This window comes from Taudactylus pleione, unplaced genomic scaffold (genome assembly GCF_031769625.1).
Source record: "Taudactylus pleione unplaced genomic scaffold, aTauple2 ptg000422l, whole genome shotgun sequence".
Taxonomy (NCBI): Eukaryota; Metazoa; Chordata; class Amphibia; order Anura; family Myobatrachidae; genus Taudactylus; species Taudactylus pleione.
In genome coordinates, this window is record NW_028284824.1 from 323,951 (window position 1) to 344,063 (window position 20,113).

The following is a 20,113-nucleotide window of genomic DNA, read 5'->3' on the forward strand; positions in this document are numbered from 1 at the left end:
AACTGGTCACACCCACATGGCACTGGCCACGCCCACACAGCACTGGTCAGAGCTCCTCCGCTTCTCACTAGACGCCCTTGATCATTTTCTGCCCCAGGCCTATGTAGACCTTAATCTGGCCTGTTTAGGCACCACTATACATAGGGCTCCATTTACTAACGAGTTCCTCCTTCAATGCTATTTAACGTTACCAAACACTGCATTTTTTATTTTTTTGTACTTTTATTTATCAATGACACACTCGCTAGCGAGCGGTAGTGTTAAAAAACTGGACGGCTCTGTTTTTATTGTCCAAAAGCCGAAGCGTGGCGAGCGTAGCGTAGCGAGCCCGCGAGGGGACACTTTTGGTCCCCCGTTAGCATCCCTGCCCCTCCCCCTTTCATGCCCGGTCACGGGGGGGTGACGTCACAGGTCCCCTGCAGCCCTCTATTCTAGTCATAACCATACCTCATAGTCACTTCAAGCACTGGGAGTTTGGGACTGGGAGGAGACAGTGCTGACACACGCCCACATAGCCGCCTAACTTGCCTATGAAAGTAAATACAATGGGCGGGGAGAGGCGGGGCTGCTGAGTGCTGACTAACAGCAGGCGACAGCTCTCAGCATGTCTGCTCTGCTGAGGCTGTGCACTGGCTCTGCTGCCGTGGTCCCATGACTGTCAGCACTCACAACGTAGCACGGCAGCACTAGTAGCGAGTAGTGAGTGCTGTGGGGTGGGCCCAATAAAAAATACACCATTGGCCCCACACTGAAGACATCCTCAACGGGATGTTTCCATAGAAAACCGGCACCTGCAAAGCATGATGGGATTACTTCTGGGTGCCAGGAAGGAGAGCGCTGGCCAGACACAGCCGGTCTGGTGTTTATCAGCAGCAAAAAGACTACGAAGGAGAATAAAGTATACGAGTGCTATTTTACACATAGCGCTCGTTAATAAATACACTCACCAGCCATCTGCCATGAGGGGGCAAAGTGCTGCTTAAAAACAGCTCTATCAGCAATAATACAGAAAACTGTTAATTATCACTGAAAATGCTCTTTAATTACTTAAACTCGTTAATGAATGGGGGCCAGAGGAAGAAGTTGTCTTAAACATACTACATGGCATCAACACTTCTGTCAGGCACAAGAACTTTGTACCGAAACCTCTTCAACGATTGTTCTGTTTCACTTATGCAGTTTTCATATGACGCTTGCCTGTATAATGTCTAAGGCTGCTTAGTATAACTGTTACCTGTGAAACATCACTAATACTGAGTGCAAATGCTAAACATTTTATGTATGGCCCAATTGAATTCTGCTAGGTCAATAATGATGGTTACATTTTAATCTTTTAGTATAGAGCCGCATGCTGTGCAATGGACAAAATTATCTGATGAAAGCTCCACATGTGGCCAATATTTGGACAAGTGAGATCAGCAATATGATCTCAATTACATTTATACAGTATTCTCGGGGATGGTGACACCACTAGTGTCCTCACATGTGTCTGGCTGGCTATTGTCACCTGAGGGACAAGTCTATGTCTTGTTGTCACAATAAAGGAGTATTAAGCTTTTTATTACTGAAAATTGTAGATCGATGCCTATTATTTTATCAAAGGTTATCCATTTGTAAGACTGAACAAGGTAATCTAGCAGTAGGCAGCAGCTACACCATCTTATAGGAGTGGATTATTGAATGCTTGGTCTATTTTTAGTTTATGAAGGTTTATGGCCCATACCTCATTTGACATCAGTAAGTCAAGCCATGCAGCATTTCTTAATCATGTGAAAGTTCTCTTCACAGAATATCGTATATACCCATTATTTTACGAGAAATACTGTACACTTCCTATTAAGCATTCATATTTCTCAACCAAAATACACAATACTGGATTTTACACCCGGTTTTCTCCATACAGTTGGTTACACAATGAATGATCTGGTATTCGAATGGGAGGAGGTGGGTGCCGTGCAGGTGGCTGAAGGCCTTACCTTGCCACAGTTTATCTTGAAAGAGGAGAAGGATCTGAGGTACTGCACCAAGCACTACAACACAGGTGAGTATTTATTGTGATCACCTTCTTCTGATCGCATTGGCCAGGACTGTTTAGTAGAACTCCATGGAATTACTTAAATCGGCAAGACCAATTACTGTATTCCCAAACTGGTTTATCTTATCCCCCAAATAAGCTTAGATATGTGCCAGTTTGCTTGTACATCAGTTTGGGATGTGGTCAATATCCCGACAGTCGGGATGCCGGCACTTAGAATGCCCGCCCCAGAATCCCGATACCGGTCAGAATCCCAGCGCCGGCATCCCGACAGTAAGGTCTGGGGTTAGGGGGAGGGTTAGGCACTAGGTGGAGGGTTAGGGTTAGGCACTAAGGGGGGAGGGATAGGTTTAGGGTGCGAGGAGGGGGGAGTTAGGTTTAGGCACCAGGGAGGGAGGGTTTAGGTTAGGGAGAGGGTTAGGATACTGACCGACAAGTGTCAGTATCCTAACCCTGTTGGGATGCTGGAGTCAGGATTCTGACCACTGGGATCTGGAGCACTGGCATTCCGTACCCAACCCATTGGTTTATCATGACCAAAGTTCAGACACCAAATCATTTAGATAGTCCTGCAATGAGCATCTCTTATTTTTGTTTGCACCATCTAGAGGGGTGAGGCAACATGCACTTAATTGAATCTTGCCTAGTCTAGTAGAGACCCATTGCAAGAGCTCTAAGCTAGTATTATTAGATAGAAAATGGACTTTAACTCTTTGCTATTTATTGTTAATTATTATGCAAAATCAGATTCGGACTGGCCCACAGGGGTACAGGGGAAACCCCCGGTGGGCCCCACTGATTGATGGCCCATCCCTTCCTCTAGGGATCAGGTTCAAGACTGTGCACTTGAACTATACATTATACGTTACATTATACTGCACAGGTCTATGGTGTATTTTCTATAATACATTGCTGTTATTAATTTGGTACTTTACCATACATGCACTAGCAGTATTTATTATATATGCATTTTAAAGGTCCCAGGCTATGCACTCTCTAATGGTTAGCCAAGTCTCTGTGGAGGTTGGCCACACCCCTAAGTATGGGCCTCTGTTACTGCATTCCCCCGGTGGGTCCTTCATGCCCCAGTCCGACACTGTGCAAAATAATGACTAAAAGGATATGAAACATAAAAAGGGCACTTATTATGTTAAACAGAACATAATTGGAAAATACTTTATGATGGATCATAAGATCCTATTTCCATTAACAGGCATGTAAGTCCTTTGTAGACCAAAGGATCTCTGAACTAGTGAGTTAATTAACTGCATTACCTTTCACATCCTAGGAAAATTTACTTGTATTGAAGCTCGGTTCCACTTGGAGAGACAGATGGGTTATTACCTGATCCAGATGTACATTCCCAGCTTGCTAATTGTCATCCTTTCCTGGGTGTCTTTCTGGATTAACATGGATGCGGCACCTGCCAGAGTTGGCCTTGGCATCACTACTGTGCTGACCATGACCACCCAGAGCTCTGGATCTCGAGCATCTCTACCAAAGGTTTGTAGAACAGAACCTCCTTTAAAATTATAACATTGAGTCTGTATGAAACTATATTGGTTGCATTTGAGGTTTTACCATGTTGTCTAATTACCCACTCCATGTGTGATATATTAAAAACCTTCACCTAAAGAGTATTGGCCCATGTCTAATGATTACAGTGCTCTGGCTAGTGAATGCAGCCCTGTCAGAGAATATAACACTGTATCTAGTGGATTTAGCTCTATGTCTAGCAGCCAGGGCACTGTGCTTCACTCCCTCGTTAATGCTCCTAGACTGAGTCAAGTATCAACAAAGGCATATAGCAGTTGTGCTGCCATTGTTTGCCCTCTGGTTGCTTATTGTGACTCACGTGTAGCAGCCACTCATATCATTCAAGGAGATGCAACTAAAGCACAACCAGAGACAGAACTGGCTGCTTGTAGATAGTTGGTAGAAGTGTACAACGACAACCCTTCTCGGTGGTGGCACTAAGTAATCTAGCATAAGTGGAAGATCATAAAAATAGAGATTTAAATTAAATGAAAGCACCACCTATGATACCCTTGCCTTAACTCTTATAATGGTCCATCCATATCTGGAATATATACAGAACAACTGTATACAGTTAACTCATGGAGTGACTGGAATCTGTGATTTTACTACATATATTGATGTTCTTGTAAATGTAAATATGTGTACATTTTTCTCTTCTTATTTTTTTATTTAATCATTTATTTTTTCATGGTCACTGAATAAGGAAACATTACTAAGAATGTGAAACCGCATGTTTTATGGCAGCTTGTAAACTGAGATTTGCTAAAAGCCAAAATATACATAATACCACACGATTTCAAAGAGCCAGTGCTGGGACCACAATCTCGAATCAGGACCACACACCTGGAGAGCGCTGGTCCAATGCTGGGTTGCACTGGCCACATCCTGGCATCCCTGGAGGTTAGGTACCAGGAAAAAATGGTAAAGTATAGTGCAGCCACTTGTGGCATTATAAGTACCAGCATGATCTGACAGCTCATGAGTGTTCTTGCATGGTGGCACTTGTAGAACTGCAAGCACCAGCATGCACATAGACACCAGTGTATGGTATCACTTGCAGTGCCACAAGTGTGCACTGCAAATGTTGCCCTAGGTCCCAGATAAAGACTAATGTCTCCAATCTTAAAGAAATATATTTGCCCACATGCAGAAATATTAAAGCCTTAATTATAGTTCAAGGCTTCATGCCTCCAATATCCTTAAACACTTTATGACCTGCTAATCCTTTCACTCTTCGATATAGTTAAAATATTCATGCTTCAATAAATAAAAAATAATTTTTGTCAATATGATTGGCTGAGTGGTAGAAGAGACTGCTCCTGATTGGCTGCCCGACTGCTCGCTCTCTGGGAACTGCTCTGAAGCAGACTGCCGTTTCAGTAGGGTTTTAATTTTCTTGAACATATGGTTTATCTTATTCCCATACGAATTACACCAGACCACGAGAGTTTGAGGGTGTCAGATAAGTATTCATTATGGACAGGTTTTGGGCTTTTTTTTAAAATTTTAAATGGTGATCAATTATTTATGTGGGCATGAATATTATAATTATCTTTCTAGATATTGATATCTTTCACTTAGTTTCTCTTTCCTCTATAACAAAAGACAGAGTCATTTCACCCTTCAAAATCATTCTAATTCTTTTCTCATGTCATTCTTCTTCTTTCAGTCGTCATTCATTGTATCCTTTCACATGTTGTGAGCACTGATGGTTTATTCCCTCTCTCAGTAAGGAAACAAAGGTACAGGAGGATCTGTTTTCTTCCAAGCTTTCTTTAAGGCAAGTCTAGTGACAAATAGGACTTTATGGTTTAGGCAGTTATAAGATAGCGGTAGAGAGCTCACTCAATGGTAGAACTGTAGTGACTGCAGCCAAAAACTGGTCCCATAGGTGAGGGGGGCCATGATGCATGGTTGGCACCCCTTCCAAGACCTCCGCACTGCTTGCGACCCAAACTGTGCTCTAATAGCACCAAGCGGAAACTTCTTCTAAAAGCTTTCTCAAGAGAGATCTGCAGTTTTTCTCTTTTGAGAGCAAAGCCAGGAGCCTGCAAGGGTAGAGTGGTATTGCTGGGCTCTCCCCCATAGTTTGCTTTGGAAGAGCACAGTTCCAGTCTTTAACACACCAATCAGAAAAGGTCCAGTAGTGCTTTCGATATTAGGTAGTATAAGTTAAATAAGTACAAATGTATATGTATTAGGGCAAAGCCACAAAGTACAGGCAGAAGGGTAAATCTTATGTAGGTGTTCCAGGGGGATGTAGTCACCATCCCGGCGGTTCGGAAATCCGGCTCCAGAATCCCGGCCGCCGGCATCCCGGTGGTAAGTATTAGGGTTAGGATTAAGGTTAGGCACTAGGTCGAGGGCTAGGTTGCGAGGGGGAGAGGGCTAGGCTGCGGGAAGGGTGGGTTAGGGTTAGGCTGCGGTGAAAAGGGGTTAGGGTTAGAATACTTACGTACTTGTGTCAGGATTCTGACTGTCGGGATGCTACTGTCAGTATTCTGAACACTGGGATCCTGTACCCAACCCGTCCCAGCACCAAATAACAGTTACATGCCTTCAGCATGAATAACAAACTTCAAGTACTTTTATTTTTGTTATATTTTTATTTATATATTACATATTAAAACGTTCATGGGAAAAAGTTTAACAGTGAGATAATGATACAGCAAAACGAGAGGCAGCAATATTAGAACTCAATGACTCCATGTCATTAACCGTAAACAGCAGAGTCACTGACTGTGAGTGATGCGCACTGAAGTGAGACAGGGTGAGATCCAAGAGGTCGGAGGGCCCTGCCCTTGAGACCTGACATGTAAAGAGATTTTCTCATTGAGCAAGGTTAAAGGAGACCTGCAGATCACACTTATAGTACACTTGCATATGAGGGGTGATTTGGACCTGAGTGGTGAGTGAATTATAACCATACCTGCCGACTTTCAGCTCCCACTTTCCGGGAGGGAGCTGCCCGGCTTCCATGGCAGGAGGGCGATTTGCGGCAGAAAGGGGGCTTGGTGCTGCGATGATGCAGCATTGGGGGCGGAGTGACCGAATGATTGTCATCGTTGCTCCGCCCCCTCTTCACAATGCCGATATTAACCCCCGCTGCGGGGGCTTCTAGTGTTACTGCAGGGGGGTTGGCGGCCACCGGGAGGCTTGCCTGCCTTTCCGGGGGGGGGCGGGAGCGACACCCGATTTCGGGAGGCTCCCGGACGAATCGGGAGAGTAGGCAAGTATGACTAAAGCATTATGATATACTGTCCCAGGTGAATCAGATGTAACTTTAGATATTTAAAAAGAGCTGCAATTGGATAAGGGCATGGTACTTTATTTATAACGCCCCTACAAAGGTAAGTGGTATAGAAGTTGTATGGTGAAGATAATCTATCTGTAAATCTGTCTGAGCATTGGTATACGAATTAATGATCCAAAATGTAAGTTACACTCACCATGGTCATCACCTCTGTGTACTTACATTTACTAAATTCTGCATCTGCTGATGTACATGGAGGAATAAATCTGTAATTAAGGTTTCTGATGCTATAACGAGTCTAAAATGAAGACACTTTAAAAGCAGAGGCATCTTTGCAATCATACATTTTCATTCCATCTTCACTTACAAAGTCTATTTAGGGTGTGACAGACATTTCTTGTCTAGTTTTAATAAACTACACCCACTTTTTACTCATCAGCATAAGAAGAGGGAGAAGTGGCAGAAAAAATGACTATACAATAATATATAATATTGAGCACAAAAAGTCCTAAATACAAGATAAGGCAGAATTTCCGTTATTCCTCTGACCTTAGGGGGTATATTTACCAAAGTGTGAGTTTTTAGCAGTGGAGTTGTTGCTCATAGCAGCCAATAAGATTCCAGCTATTATCTTCTAGAAGGTGCTACAGCTAGATAAATGAAACCCGCACTTTAGTAAATATACCACCTAGAAGGTTATGGAGACTGTCGTTCAAATCTTTTGCACCCCAGACAAGTAATTTTGTTTAACTCTGTCCCAGGCTCCAAAACAGATTATGATCTCAGTTGGTCAGAAAAACTGTATTAGACTATAAAATGACATGTATTTTATATATATGTGTGTGTGTGTGTATATATGTATATATATATATATATATATATATATATATACATATATATATGTGTGTGTGTGAAAATATATACATTTATTTGTAAATAATATTGATACAAATACATGAAAGAGCACTTATATTGTATTTCTTGCATGGATCTGTCTTTTCCCCAGGTGTCTTATGTGAAAGCCATTGATATCTGGATGGCAGTCTGCTTGCTTTTTGTCTTTTCTGCTCTGCTTGAATATGCCGCCGTCAACTTTGTATCACGACAACACAAGGAGCTTCTGCGTTTCAGGAGGAGGAGACGACACCACAAGGTAAGCTCCTCTATATCCCCTTAGCACTGGGAGACCTGTACTATGGAGTGACGTGATTATATTATATATTTAGATGTTAAAAGGAAAGTAATTACGGAAATGGTTCAGAGGTGAACTCTAATACAGCCATGACTAAGTCTTTTTCCGCAGCGCCTCTTTATACTAATGCCACAGCCGATGGGATTCGTACAGAGGCACCAACAGTCTGCTATGCTAGTCTGCCACTTTGCGTATTAAGACGCACCATCGGACTCACATCGGTCGTACCATTGAACATTTCACCAGCCCAATGGAGGCGCACAATGTCCGTCTGAACATGGCACCAAAATCAGCGCAACTGCGACAAAAGCCGTCCCTGACCTCGGCACGCCCATGTCTGGCTAGCCAACCCCCTGTTACCACCCAGGAACAACCACTGAAATTGCCTCACTCTGCAACAAAATTCGTTCTGTGTACCCTGGCGGTGGCTATCGGGGCGCATGCCCACTGTCACTTGGACGTAAGCGCAGACTGACAAAATTGTCCACTCCAACATAAACACTGCATCCACCTCTGAATCAGGTCTTATATATTCAATCAGTGCAGCAGAAACCACATATTTACATAGAACCTAAACATATATCCCAATTCTCCTAACTTAGATGAGACTGTACCTATTTCCCTAAAGCTGGCATGTTTGTCTTGAATACTGGGAAGTTAGGAGGTATGTTGTCATGGTCAGAGCAGGAAATAATTCAAGGGTGTTTTCAGTGGAGTAGGTTTGGGGGACCTAGACATTCCCCTTTTCCCGACAGCTTTGTATGCAAGTAACAGGCTAATAACAATATTGAGGAGTTTGTATTCGGGATTGGAGGGCATGGTCGCCACAAGATAAGAGTATAATCGCTTCATAGTGGCTGTGGCTACTTTGCCTCCCCATCAGCATAATGGTGAACATCGATCCCTCTGTCGTTGATGGTTAATGGTTTCAAACCATCAAACAGGAACCATCAATGGTAAGCTATTGATGGTTTGTGTTTTGCATATGTGCAGTCTGCACATGTGCAAAATGTATGTGTGTTTCACCATCGGGCTCAGCCATCGATATTATACCATCGGTGGCTGCCATCGATGATGAAGCTTCTCACCATTGACCCCGATCATCGACGGTCGCTGAACCATCGATGGTTGATGGCCAAACCTAGATCGGCATTTTAACCCTCCAAAAATGGCATCTGCTAGGGGAATGACACCTCACCCCTCACCCGTCCCCACACACACACCACCCCACTCCTCATGCAAATCAGGATGAACTTCCCGATAGTGGGAGCCCATATTGTGACAGCAGTACAGGAATTAGGAATTGGGCCGTTTGGACGCTATGTTACTGTACTTACACCATTTATTTATTTTTAGTTAAATACTATTTTATACGTCTAGGGAAGCACATATGAAAAAGAATGGATCAAAATGGTTGGTTGTCAGGTAGTTTTTTATATTATATTATAGCATAATAACCTGACAACAGGCCCAGTCTGTAACAGAGGATGATCACTGTGTTAGATGCCTTTTCATGCTTACATGAGATAAGAAAGACATTCACGGACAGGTATTATGCTATTGACTATACTCTTATAGTACTTTCCCTATACTGTATGCCATAGTGTGTGCAAACCCTGCGGCCTTCACTGGTATAAAAAAAAACCTAATGTTATACTAAATAGATTTCTCCCAGAGAACAGAATAATTGATGTTATTCATTACAATAGCACTGCAGAGTGCTGATCCCACTAATCACAGATTGAAAATACTGTTACAGCCTTTATTTTACCTCTGGTAAAAAAATAACACTGCAGAGGTAATTCTGTATGAAGGGACAACATGATCCATCTCCTACCATAACTCTGTCGGTAGGTCAGCAATGATTACAATCTCTACAGCAGTAAAGCGACTAAAACAAAATAGCTGCACAAGAAGAATATCCAGCCATTTATTGGTTCATTTGACTGTAGTCCAGCTGCTTTCTCTGCCCATCCAAGGATAAAGAAAGTAATGTACCTCTTACTTAGCAAAAGATTTTTGTTTTAAGTAATAGGACCCGATTCAGTGGTGGACGCTGCTGCGTCCGCTGGTACGTGTGTTTGCCCGTCGCCAGAGCGTTAATATGCGAATACAAGTTTTAGCCTTCCCCTTGTGTGTTCAGGTGCGTATCCACTTGCCGATAGAGGAACGACAGTCCGATTACAACATTGTAATCGTACAGTCATTCCTCATTCTGCAATGTGCCTACACTGAGCGATACGTCGTTCAGTGCAGGCACCCTCCCTCATCCCCGAACATGCACAATCTGTCATTATCGACAGATTGACCGGCATGTTCAGGCGATGATTGATGTCGAAAACGCCCAGCGGGAGCGCACATCGCTGGTCGTTTTCGACATTTCACTGAACGATTTATGAACTATTAATGAGCGATTGAACGCTAACGATGTCGTTATCGTTCAATCACTCATTTTAATCGTCAAGTGGTTACGCACCTTTAGTGTGCATCTGAAGGTGCAAGCCCTGGAATGCCCACTTTCACCGGTCGTGCAGCCTGTAACTCCGCCACCATCGTCATTTGCCTTATGTACAGTTCTCCATCTGAACATGGCCTTTGTGGAAGCGGTTATGCATTTGAGAATGCATTCCCTTCAGGTCACCTCCTAGTCACCGCCCAGAAAGTCCCATCGTTTTGCCTCTCGGTTTCTAATACCTTCGGTCCTGAACACAACAGCGCCTTTGTTCTGAATTTTTTGCATATGTGCAGTTGCAATTCGCTCAACTATGTGAACATAGGTATTGCATGTGGTTTGTGTACACCTCTCAATCATGCCCATAACCTCAACACATACTTTCAAGGAGTCTCTCAAATTTGTAAACAGCCGCCATCCCAGATCCCGTCTGCAAATAAGTGGGCAGGGCAGGACCACACTGACAAAATTTGCTGTGAATAGGGACTTCTTGGCCCACTTCCCGCTATGTACAGCAGTGATCCACAGCATTACACCTCAGAGGCAGCCACAGAGATACAATTTCTCAAGCCACACCCTACTCCTCCCACCTGGATCTGCACCTTCCAGGAAGGAATCATGAAAAGGTAGGTAAGTATGCCTCAACACATTTGCATACACCAATTGTTCCCAAAGTTGATCCTCAAGGCACCCTAACAGTCCAGATTATCAGGATATCAATGTTTAAGCACAGCTGGTTTAGGGCCTATTTCAGATATGTACGGAACTCAGATGTTCACATACATCTCAGATGGTTTGAGATCTACTTATGCCCTAAAGACACTCTGTCCATGCATAGATCTCGTCCTGTCACATTACTCGCAGTGCCTTGGACGCCGCAGCCTGATTGACAGGCTGTGAAAATCACTACCCTAAGTAAAAGCACAGGAGAAAATTATTTTCTCAGATAATGAATAGACCCCTTAGGGGTCTATTCAGCAATGATTTTATTACTTAAAAAATGCAGAAACTATCATTTCCACATTTTTAAGTATTTCCACTATTCAGCAAGAGGTTAATGTAGAAGATAATGCAATTATCTTCTCCATTAATTCCCATTTCGCAGAATATCGCACTGTAGGGATCAGACATTGCTCTCTGCAGTGCTTTAACACTTTTTGCAATTCAGCAAAGCAAAAAGAGTTAAATTACTCGAATAATCTTTACTTTATATAACACTATTATGGAAGAAAATACTTAAATATCCTGAAAACTGCTGGAACTGTGGGACATTTTCCCATAAGTCCCTGCAGGATCTTTAAACTCCGCCCCAGTCTCCGTCCCTGCTTTGCGGTGACCACCAACTGTAAGTCCAGCTCGTCAAAACACTCAGTGGTCACCGCAAAGCAGGGACAGAGACTATTCGCAATCGTATGACTGAGCTTGCGCAGAAGAAGAATCCGAAGGTTTTGTGTTCGGAATCCTGAAATCAATGCATTCTGCAACATTGCAGGGACAGCATGTTAATGCAACCGCTGTCCCTGCATAAACAATTGTTGAATTACATCCATAAAATGTAATAATTGATAAAGAATCGTGACGATGTTGCCTGATAATATCCATGGCAACATCGTCACTGTGGCTGAATAGAGCCCTTAGTGAGATGCATGCATTTCTGTCTCCTTTGCACTTCTTTCATTTTAGTTACAGCATACCTAGGGCCTGATTCACTACGAATCGCAATATAACATACGCACACAGATTTACTAGGAATATATGCAATCCATAGCGATCAAAATGCCACTGAATCATTACATAAGGACGCCCACTTCACCTACATGCACATCCGTAATGTTTAGCAAGACTGCGAAAACATTGGTACAATCATGTACCATCGGACCCATACTTAAGGCAGGTCAGACCTCACTCAGGAATTGCATTCTTCAGCGCACGCTATGAGCCCTCAGGCTGCATAGGGTATCGCATAGGATATTGCAGTGGATAATTTATGCACGCACTGGCACGCCTGCGTTTTCCTGACCACTCCCCCGTCACCACCCACAAATGGCACTTCCCGTCAATCACTCTGCGATGGGTCTGCGTAGCCACTGCAATCGCAATGACTGGTTCTCGCTCGCGCAATGCGATGCAGATCGCAACAATCGCATGCGTATAAGCAACTGCGATCCAAGCTGAATCAGGCCCCTAGTCTGCATTGAATTCATTTATATACAACTGAAAACACTACATGAAAACACAATCTGAACTGCATATAAAACAAAGCAAGCAAAATAACTTGCCATTAACGTTTTATTCATGAAAGCAGCCATGCATCTTAATTGTATGAACGACTGAAAATTTGAGAGGACCATAATTCATTTTAATTGTAGTGAAGGACTAATGAAACCGTTTTATGGATGCACCAACAAAGGAATAATAAATTGAAAGTCTGGAGTAGCTTGAGAAAAAAATAAAGAACTCTATTCAGCTCAGTCAAGAATAGATACTTGCTTTGATTACTCAAATGAATGAAGGCAAATGACATTATTAATTAGTTTAATCTTTTTTCACCTTCAGGTGACTTTAATTGCATTGAATTATATATTCCTTACTACAACTTTGACTTTTATCCAACTTGCTTGCTTTTGCGTTTTTTTTTTTTTTTTTTTTTACCAAAGTGTGAATTTGATAGCTTATTCTTGTTGCATATACCACACACACAAACACCTGTTTGTTTGGATAAAATTGTATCCAGTGCACAAAACCGAAATACACATCTCTGCCTATCGTAGTCAGGTTATAGGGAGATACACAGATAGAAAACAAAAACACAAAGAGGGCTCATTTACAAACACTTAATTTAGATGCAAAATGTGCACTGATCCACAGGAACATGGCAAAACATGGTTTTATGTCTAGATTTTATGATTATTACCCATTTACCACCTATGTTCAATATTCATAACTGAGCTCTAATGTATTTAGTAAAAGTTACAGGTGGACACATGAAAGCAATGAATAAAATACATCCGAAGGTGGAAAACCTTCCGTATTGGTTTATCACAACTATAGAAAATGGGTCACAATTAGGAACTATAGAAATGTGGACAATGTAATTTGTATTGTATTAATCTCCCATAGCACATAATGTAACTGTCAGCTCATTGTGTTTTAAGCTGATCATTGGTGATAAATTATAAAAAAGTGTATTTAAAGTGTGGGTAAGGGATGCAATGAGGGAGGGAGGGAGGCAGAGGCAAACCAGGGGATATGTGTAAAAAAAAATCAAAAATCAAAAAAATTTATCAGGACAACCATGCAGTAAGTTTACAATCTTATTAAAATATGGAAATCCTTGAAATTCAAAATCTTTTGCGTTCAGCAACAATTGGGTCCTTGCGGAACAGCCATAGTGAATTCCCAAATTTGCTTGTGGGATCAGGAAAAAGGATCCCCTGTTTTGCACCTGCATAAGATATAGCACCCCTCAACAAGGCTCCTCTAGAAGTATCATGACCTTCCAAGTCAGACAAGGAAAGAGCCATTTGGGCATCCACATAAGTCATTTATCTTAGAATCAATGGCGAACTTTGGAATTTATTCAATATTTATTTTAAAAATGATTAGTTTGGTTATATTGGTGTGCAATCTAGCAGTGGGCAACTGTGACTTGCGGAGGCAAAAACTGGTGTTCTGCAGTACAGTTGCTTACTCTCCCAGGGTGGTCAGCAGGCTCCTGAGTTATAGGGGTACCAATCTACCATAGATGATTAGCAACCACCAATGGTCTGATGGTGATGGTAACTAGTTTTACCATTGATGATAGGCCACTGATGGTGTACATAAGTGGTAGTATCCCGATGGCTTTGAAGTAAAACCATCAATGGCTTAATCATCAATGGTTTCCAACTGATGGGTTAAAGCCATTGACCATAGATGGTTAATCCTACCGAGTTAGGAGTGATCGCCTGGTCTCCTGAGAGAATAGATAATTCCCCCTTGGAGTAGGCACATGACACAGATCACACCCACCTTATTAAGCTTCGATGACAGCAGTGAGATGGCCTAAATTGTGTCACAATTCCACTGCCCTGCAGACTACTAAGGTGGATGGGCTTCATGACACAATAACCCTGCCCAGCTAATTCTTTATTGCCTCCGCTTTCTACTGTATCTCCTGGAAGCAAAGTAGTAAAAGTTGGCAGGTAAAAGCTAGTCAATTTGTTTTCAAGCCATAAAGTAGAAAAGTCTGTTCTTATATACCGGAGGTTCCCAAATTCTGCCATTTCATTTGAGGTTTTAAGGACATCTATGCTTGAATTAAGTCACCTGTGCTCAAGCATGGATATCCTTAAAATGTGGACTGTAATGGCGGTGTTTGGGAACCTCTGTTATATACAATTTAAAAAAAAATTGCATGTGCCTATTCTTACTTTGCTTTGTTTTTGGGAAGAGGATCTTGTAAATAAGATTTTGTGGAATGGGGAGGGTTAAGTGCATATCATTTATAAAGAAAATGCAATTTGGAAATGTATCCCCCACTATTAGATTTGTAATCTCTTTTGTGACATATGCTCTTTAATTCCTCCAGCTGCTGCCTTCGCTATGGCAACCCAAGATGGCTCCCTGAGTGCCGTTATTAAATCCCACTTTAGAGAACCGTGTATCAAAGGCATTAGCAGGTGTATCAACAAAAAATATAATTTAAAAGAACCGAGATTTGCACTGTAGACAATAAGTCTAATTTGTTGGACGGTTTACAAAGGAAAGTTAAGAAAAAGTTTATGAAACGCAGTTAAATCTTCAACCAGCTCAGAGTCTCCCTTTGGAATCCGGAAGCCCTCTTGCCTTCTACTACTGAGTTAAACCTTTTATTGAGTATTAGAATTAATAGATTAACATATGTTTCATGCCAACACTTATAGTCATCCATAATTGGATTACAAATATTGATGAGTAGTTTGAGGTATCTCGGTTCTATAATAGACAATTTGTTGATAGCAGCCATTTTAAGCATACCTTTAATAAGTCAGCTATGGCAACAATAGCTTTAGAATTGTAAAAAAAAAAATACACCAATCTGGCTAAACAAGCTTGAGTAATATTTCCGCCATCTGGCTAGAACAGGTATCTTATGGAATATTATGTTGAGTCCTATAAAAAGGACTGCTTTATTTAACATAAATTACATAGGATTTGAACTCAGTCACTTAGGGGTTTATTTAATAAAAGGGTGTAATAGAGCTTTTGCCTTAGAATATAGTGTAACCAATCAGATGCTAGCTTTCATCAGTCTGACCACATTCACATTGGACTGATAAAAGTTGATATTGGATTGCTTGCTCTAGGTTACAGCACTGTTGTTCTTTGCACCATTTGGTTAACCAAGCCCCTTTGCGCCTGATGTAGAGTTGAACGCAAGTGCTCCTGTATTACCTGCTCCAAAATACAGTGTATATATTTGCCCATATGCAGAGTTGTGCACATCTTTACGGGCTCCCGCTGCTGTCCCTTTGCTTAGTTGGATAGCGGTCATCATCAGGGAACACTTGCATCAGCATATCCTTGGTGCTGCCTCTGCCGACACGTCCTCTCTGAACTTTGCCTACGTGAGAACGTCCCTTCAGCCGCAAGTGGAGATGTGACTAAAATGCATGCATGGTTCCCTAGCATGTGTCGTACAAAAACACCCAGAGGTCGCTCTGCAAACTGGCATACATTCAACTCTGCTTTGACCCCTTTGCCTTTTATCATGCCAACCATGAGAACTTGCAGAAAAGACTTCTCTAGCTATGATGTTGAATGGTTGGCATATTGGTCAGAAAGATTTTTCTGCTAACATGGAAGTGACTGGGTTCTCATGATATGTAAAATATTTTACATACCTCCTTCAACTTCATTTAGCAGAATTGTTGAGAAAAATTAAAACTTAATTATTTCCAGGTTACATCATTGTAGGCATATGATGGCTGTACATACAGTGATATGCAATTATCACCTGACTGGATCTTCCTGATGCCTCAAATGACAACAGGAAGACACCTGATCAAATGTTGATTGTAATTTGGCAGTTTTTTCGGTCCCGTACCTGCTGTGATTTGGAGCCATTAAGGTCTAAGGGCCATAATTCGCTGTCCAAATCATAGCAGATCGAAACACACTGAGCCTTTCAGACTGGGGGAGAATTGTATAAACACATTTCTTTTATTGACTCCTACATTAGAACTTCATTTGTGTGGATGCCCAAATGGCAGGAGAAGAATGAGGATAGGATAGTGCAGAAAAGAGCCTGTTGGAGAGGGTGCAATGTTCCTGTCTTATTTTAAGTAGAGCCCTATGGTCAATCTTTTGCAGGAGGATGACACCGGTGAAGGGCGTTTCAGCTTTGCCGCTTATGGAATGGGCCCTGCATGTCTTCAGGCCAAAGACGGGATCTCCGTGAAAGGAAACAACAACAACAACCCAACCAGCTCTGGCCCCCCTGCATCAAAATCTCCGGACGAGATGCGTAAGCTCTTCATCAGCCGGGCCAAGTATATCGACAAGATGTCAAGGATTGGATTCCCTATGGTTTTTCTATTGTTCAACATATTCTATTGGATCATTTACAAAATTGTGCGTAGTGAGGATGTTCACAAGCAGTGAACAGGAAGTAGGTTCAGGGTGGGGTGGAGTATGGACAAAATAAAAAATAATAAAAAAGACTTTGGTTTGAAAGTACAAGATGAAAGAAAGAATAAAATGATAACTGAAAAGGAATTATGGGATAGAGGATAGTTTGCAATGAATTATTTCAGTGAAACTATTACTCGATGTAGCATTTGTGTCACCCACGCATTTAACTGCTTTATGTTGGGGACACACATGTCACTTAGTTATTTAAAAATGTTAGGATGAAAAATGGCACACAGTTTTGTGTACACATAGATAGGGGAGTTTATTAAGCAAGCAAAATGAAATGCATGGGGATACAGTTGGTACGCTCAAACAGAAAGACATGGAAAACTAGAGTGAAAGGCATTTTCTTCAAACACAAAAATGTATAAAGTCTGTGCAATAGCAATGCAGAAATGCATGATTTTAAGAATGTGGCAATATATATATAAATTCAAGGATTGGGAGCTGGTTAATCCATGAAAGTGGGAACAGTTGTGTAAATAGGCCTTCAGAGTGTTGAAAAGAGGACCGGGATCTTGCTGGTGTGGGGATGAATCCAGTGGAACCGTATGTAAAATATTGAAAAGTGCCAGGGTAATATATGTAAAATATGCAACATATAGTCATGCTAATTATATTCTAAAATGCACACTATATTATATTGTTATTTGAAAAATATTGTTTGCTCTTAGCGTATGAACTGGGCTCTGTGAGCCGTGGTTTATGGAGATGCATAGAAGTCTGGAAAAAGTGAGATTTATTTTAGTATTCCTAGATGCCTAGTAACAAATGAACTCCAGACCGTTCTACCTTTTTTTTTCACCAGAAGAAATGCAATAAAGAAGTAGTAATATTAATTGTGAAACATTTCCAACCCCCCCCCCAAAAAAGAAAACAATAAAAAAATATATATATATATATAAAACACACTTTGAGACAAGACAGCACTCCTGAAAAAAGTTCTTTAAAGATGCGGTGCCTGGTTCATATATATGTGCAGTTACTTTTATGGGGAAAAAAAGCAACAAAGAGCCAGCACTCATGTTAAATAGATTTATTGTGAAGGTCACATATGAAGATTACAACATAGTCAGCAGCAGCAGTCCGTGGGGTGGACTGCTGCTGGCTACTGGATGCTGTAGTTTTCATATGTGACCTTCACAATAAATGTACCAAACATGAGTGCTGGCTCTTTGTTGCTTTTTTGTCCCCCCAAAAGTGACTGCACATATATATATATATATATATAGTGATATCCAAGAAAACAGCATTCCAATAGGTATATGGTGTTTGAAAAATACTTATTGGAGTGCCGTTTTCTTGGATATAACTGAATATTAGTTTATCTGGTACCTAGTGTGATCATTATTGGCTTTTTTGGAGTGCCCATCTATTTCCACAAATTATGTATGTATGTATGTATGTATGTATGTATGTATATATATATATATATATATATATATATATATATATATATATAGATAGAAATATATATACATACATTACAATGGAGTGATCTAAGAGTCTTTGATAGATAGATAAATAATATATTAAAACTAACATGATCTTCAAGGGGTAATGTACAGTGATATCGTAAGATATTGTTTTGTATCCTATATTGACTGATTTAGAAGATAGTAATAGGGTTTATTGTTCAGATTGAGGAATAGTGTAATCTTTTTTCTTTTCCAGTCTTCCAGGTTTTCATTACGTCCTTTTTGTCATTAATGCAGAAGGACAAAGATTGTGTTATACTTGAAATTGTAGAGAAAAGAGGGTTGATGAGATTACGGTAGTGATATTTTTGTTATGTAATGCACCTTAATGGTTCAGTACTTAAAGTAATTGACAGAGTCTTAAATAACCACCATGGTATATATCTAACACATCACTGGTTTCTGAAACTGTGTCCATGGTCCTCCGGCATCAGCCAATCAATACTAATGAATGTATCCAGTGCCACACAAGATGGCTTCCCCTCCTGCAAAGAAATTAATGTATGCTGCTCTTCAGCATTGGATTCCACTGTGTAATGACACTTTGTAGAATGGATAAACCTGGCTGACACATTTTGAAATTACTGGTCACCTTTACTGAAGGTACAATTTTGTAGGCTAAACCAATATTCAAGAAAATTGAGCCTCTTCATTCACTATGTAATAGGGGGGACACTGAGGAATGAGGAGAATGCAGTCACTATGAACCAGAAATATATTGCCACTAAATAGACAGGCTAAATTTCTGATTCAGCACTTAAAATGGCTGCATCCGCTGCAAATACTGTAGGTGTAAAATCCACTTTAAGTATGTGTGAAATGCTGGGTATCTCTGCCTATATTCCATTGTCCCTTGTGTGATTTCTGGCCTACATTACCTCAGAGTAAATCCTCAGTCTACTCCTGAGCATGCTCTCTGGAATTACCCAGTCAACTCCTAGTCCAGAGTTCCCCAAACTCCACGATTACAGTCCAGGTTTTGAGGATATTCATGCTTGAGTCCAGATGGTTAAATCAAATTGACTGAGGTCCTAATTAAATCACCTGTGCTCAAGCATGAATATCCTTAGAACCTGGACTATAATGGTGGTGGTTCTGAACCTCCATACTAGTAATTGGAAAGGACTCCAGAAGCAATATGAATCTGTGGAAAGTGACTGGCGCGAAAAGCTGTTGCAATAACCTGTCTTCTGGCAAGGCAGTAGAATGCTGTACGTGCTTCTGCATGTTTCTGTTACTCTGACACATTTGCGCAAAAATATGTGGACTTGTGAGCTGCTCTCTCTTCAGCCGTCACATCCACTGAAATGGTTAAATATAGGTTTATACTAATTCATCTATTTGTGGAAATAGAATTCTGATGCAGTTTCTATCGATGATGTATTCAGATTCCCTTGGGTATTTTGGCACTTGTTAAGTTTACGGGCCTCTATACGCACAATTACCGGTTTTGTTTTTTTGTCATTTATTATGTAATTATTGGTTAATCTATGCAAAACTGTTAAGAATC

At 41.1% G+C, this 20,113-nt stretch overlaps 1 protein-coding gene across 2 annotated transcripts in view; it reads left to right on the forward strand.

The window, feature by feature from the left end:
• GLRA1 (glycine receptor alpha 1) overlaps window positions 1–17,601 on the forward strand; it is a 31,358-nt gene extending 13,757 nt beyond the window's left edge. The window contains exons 4-7 of one of the 2 annotated variants that reach the window (XM_088447161.1): window positions 1,904–2,041; window positions 3,324–3,538; window positions 7,834–7,980; window positions 16,781–17,601. In XM_088447161.1, coding sequence (XP_088303287.1) covers window positions 1,904–2,041; window positions 3,324–3,538; window positions 7,834–7,980; window positions 16,781–17,095 — 815 coding nt within the window. In that variant the 3' untranslated portion in view covers window positions 17,096–17,601. The remainder of the gene's footprint in view (window positions 1–1,903; window positions 2,042–3,323; window positions 3,539–7,833; window positions 7,981–16,780) is intronic. The other variant, XM_088447162.1, reaches the window with a different exon arrangement.
• Window positions 17,602–20,113: the final 2,512 nt, after the last annotated feature.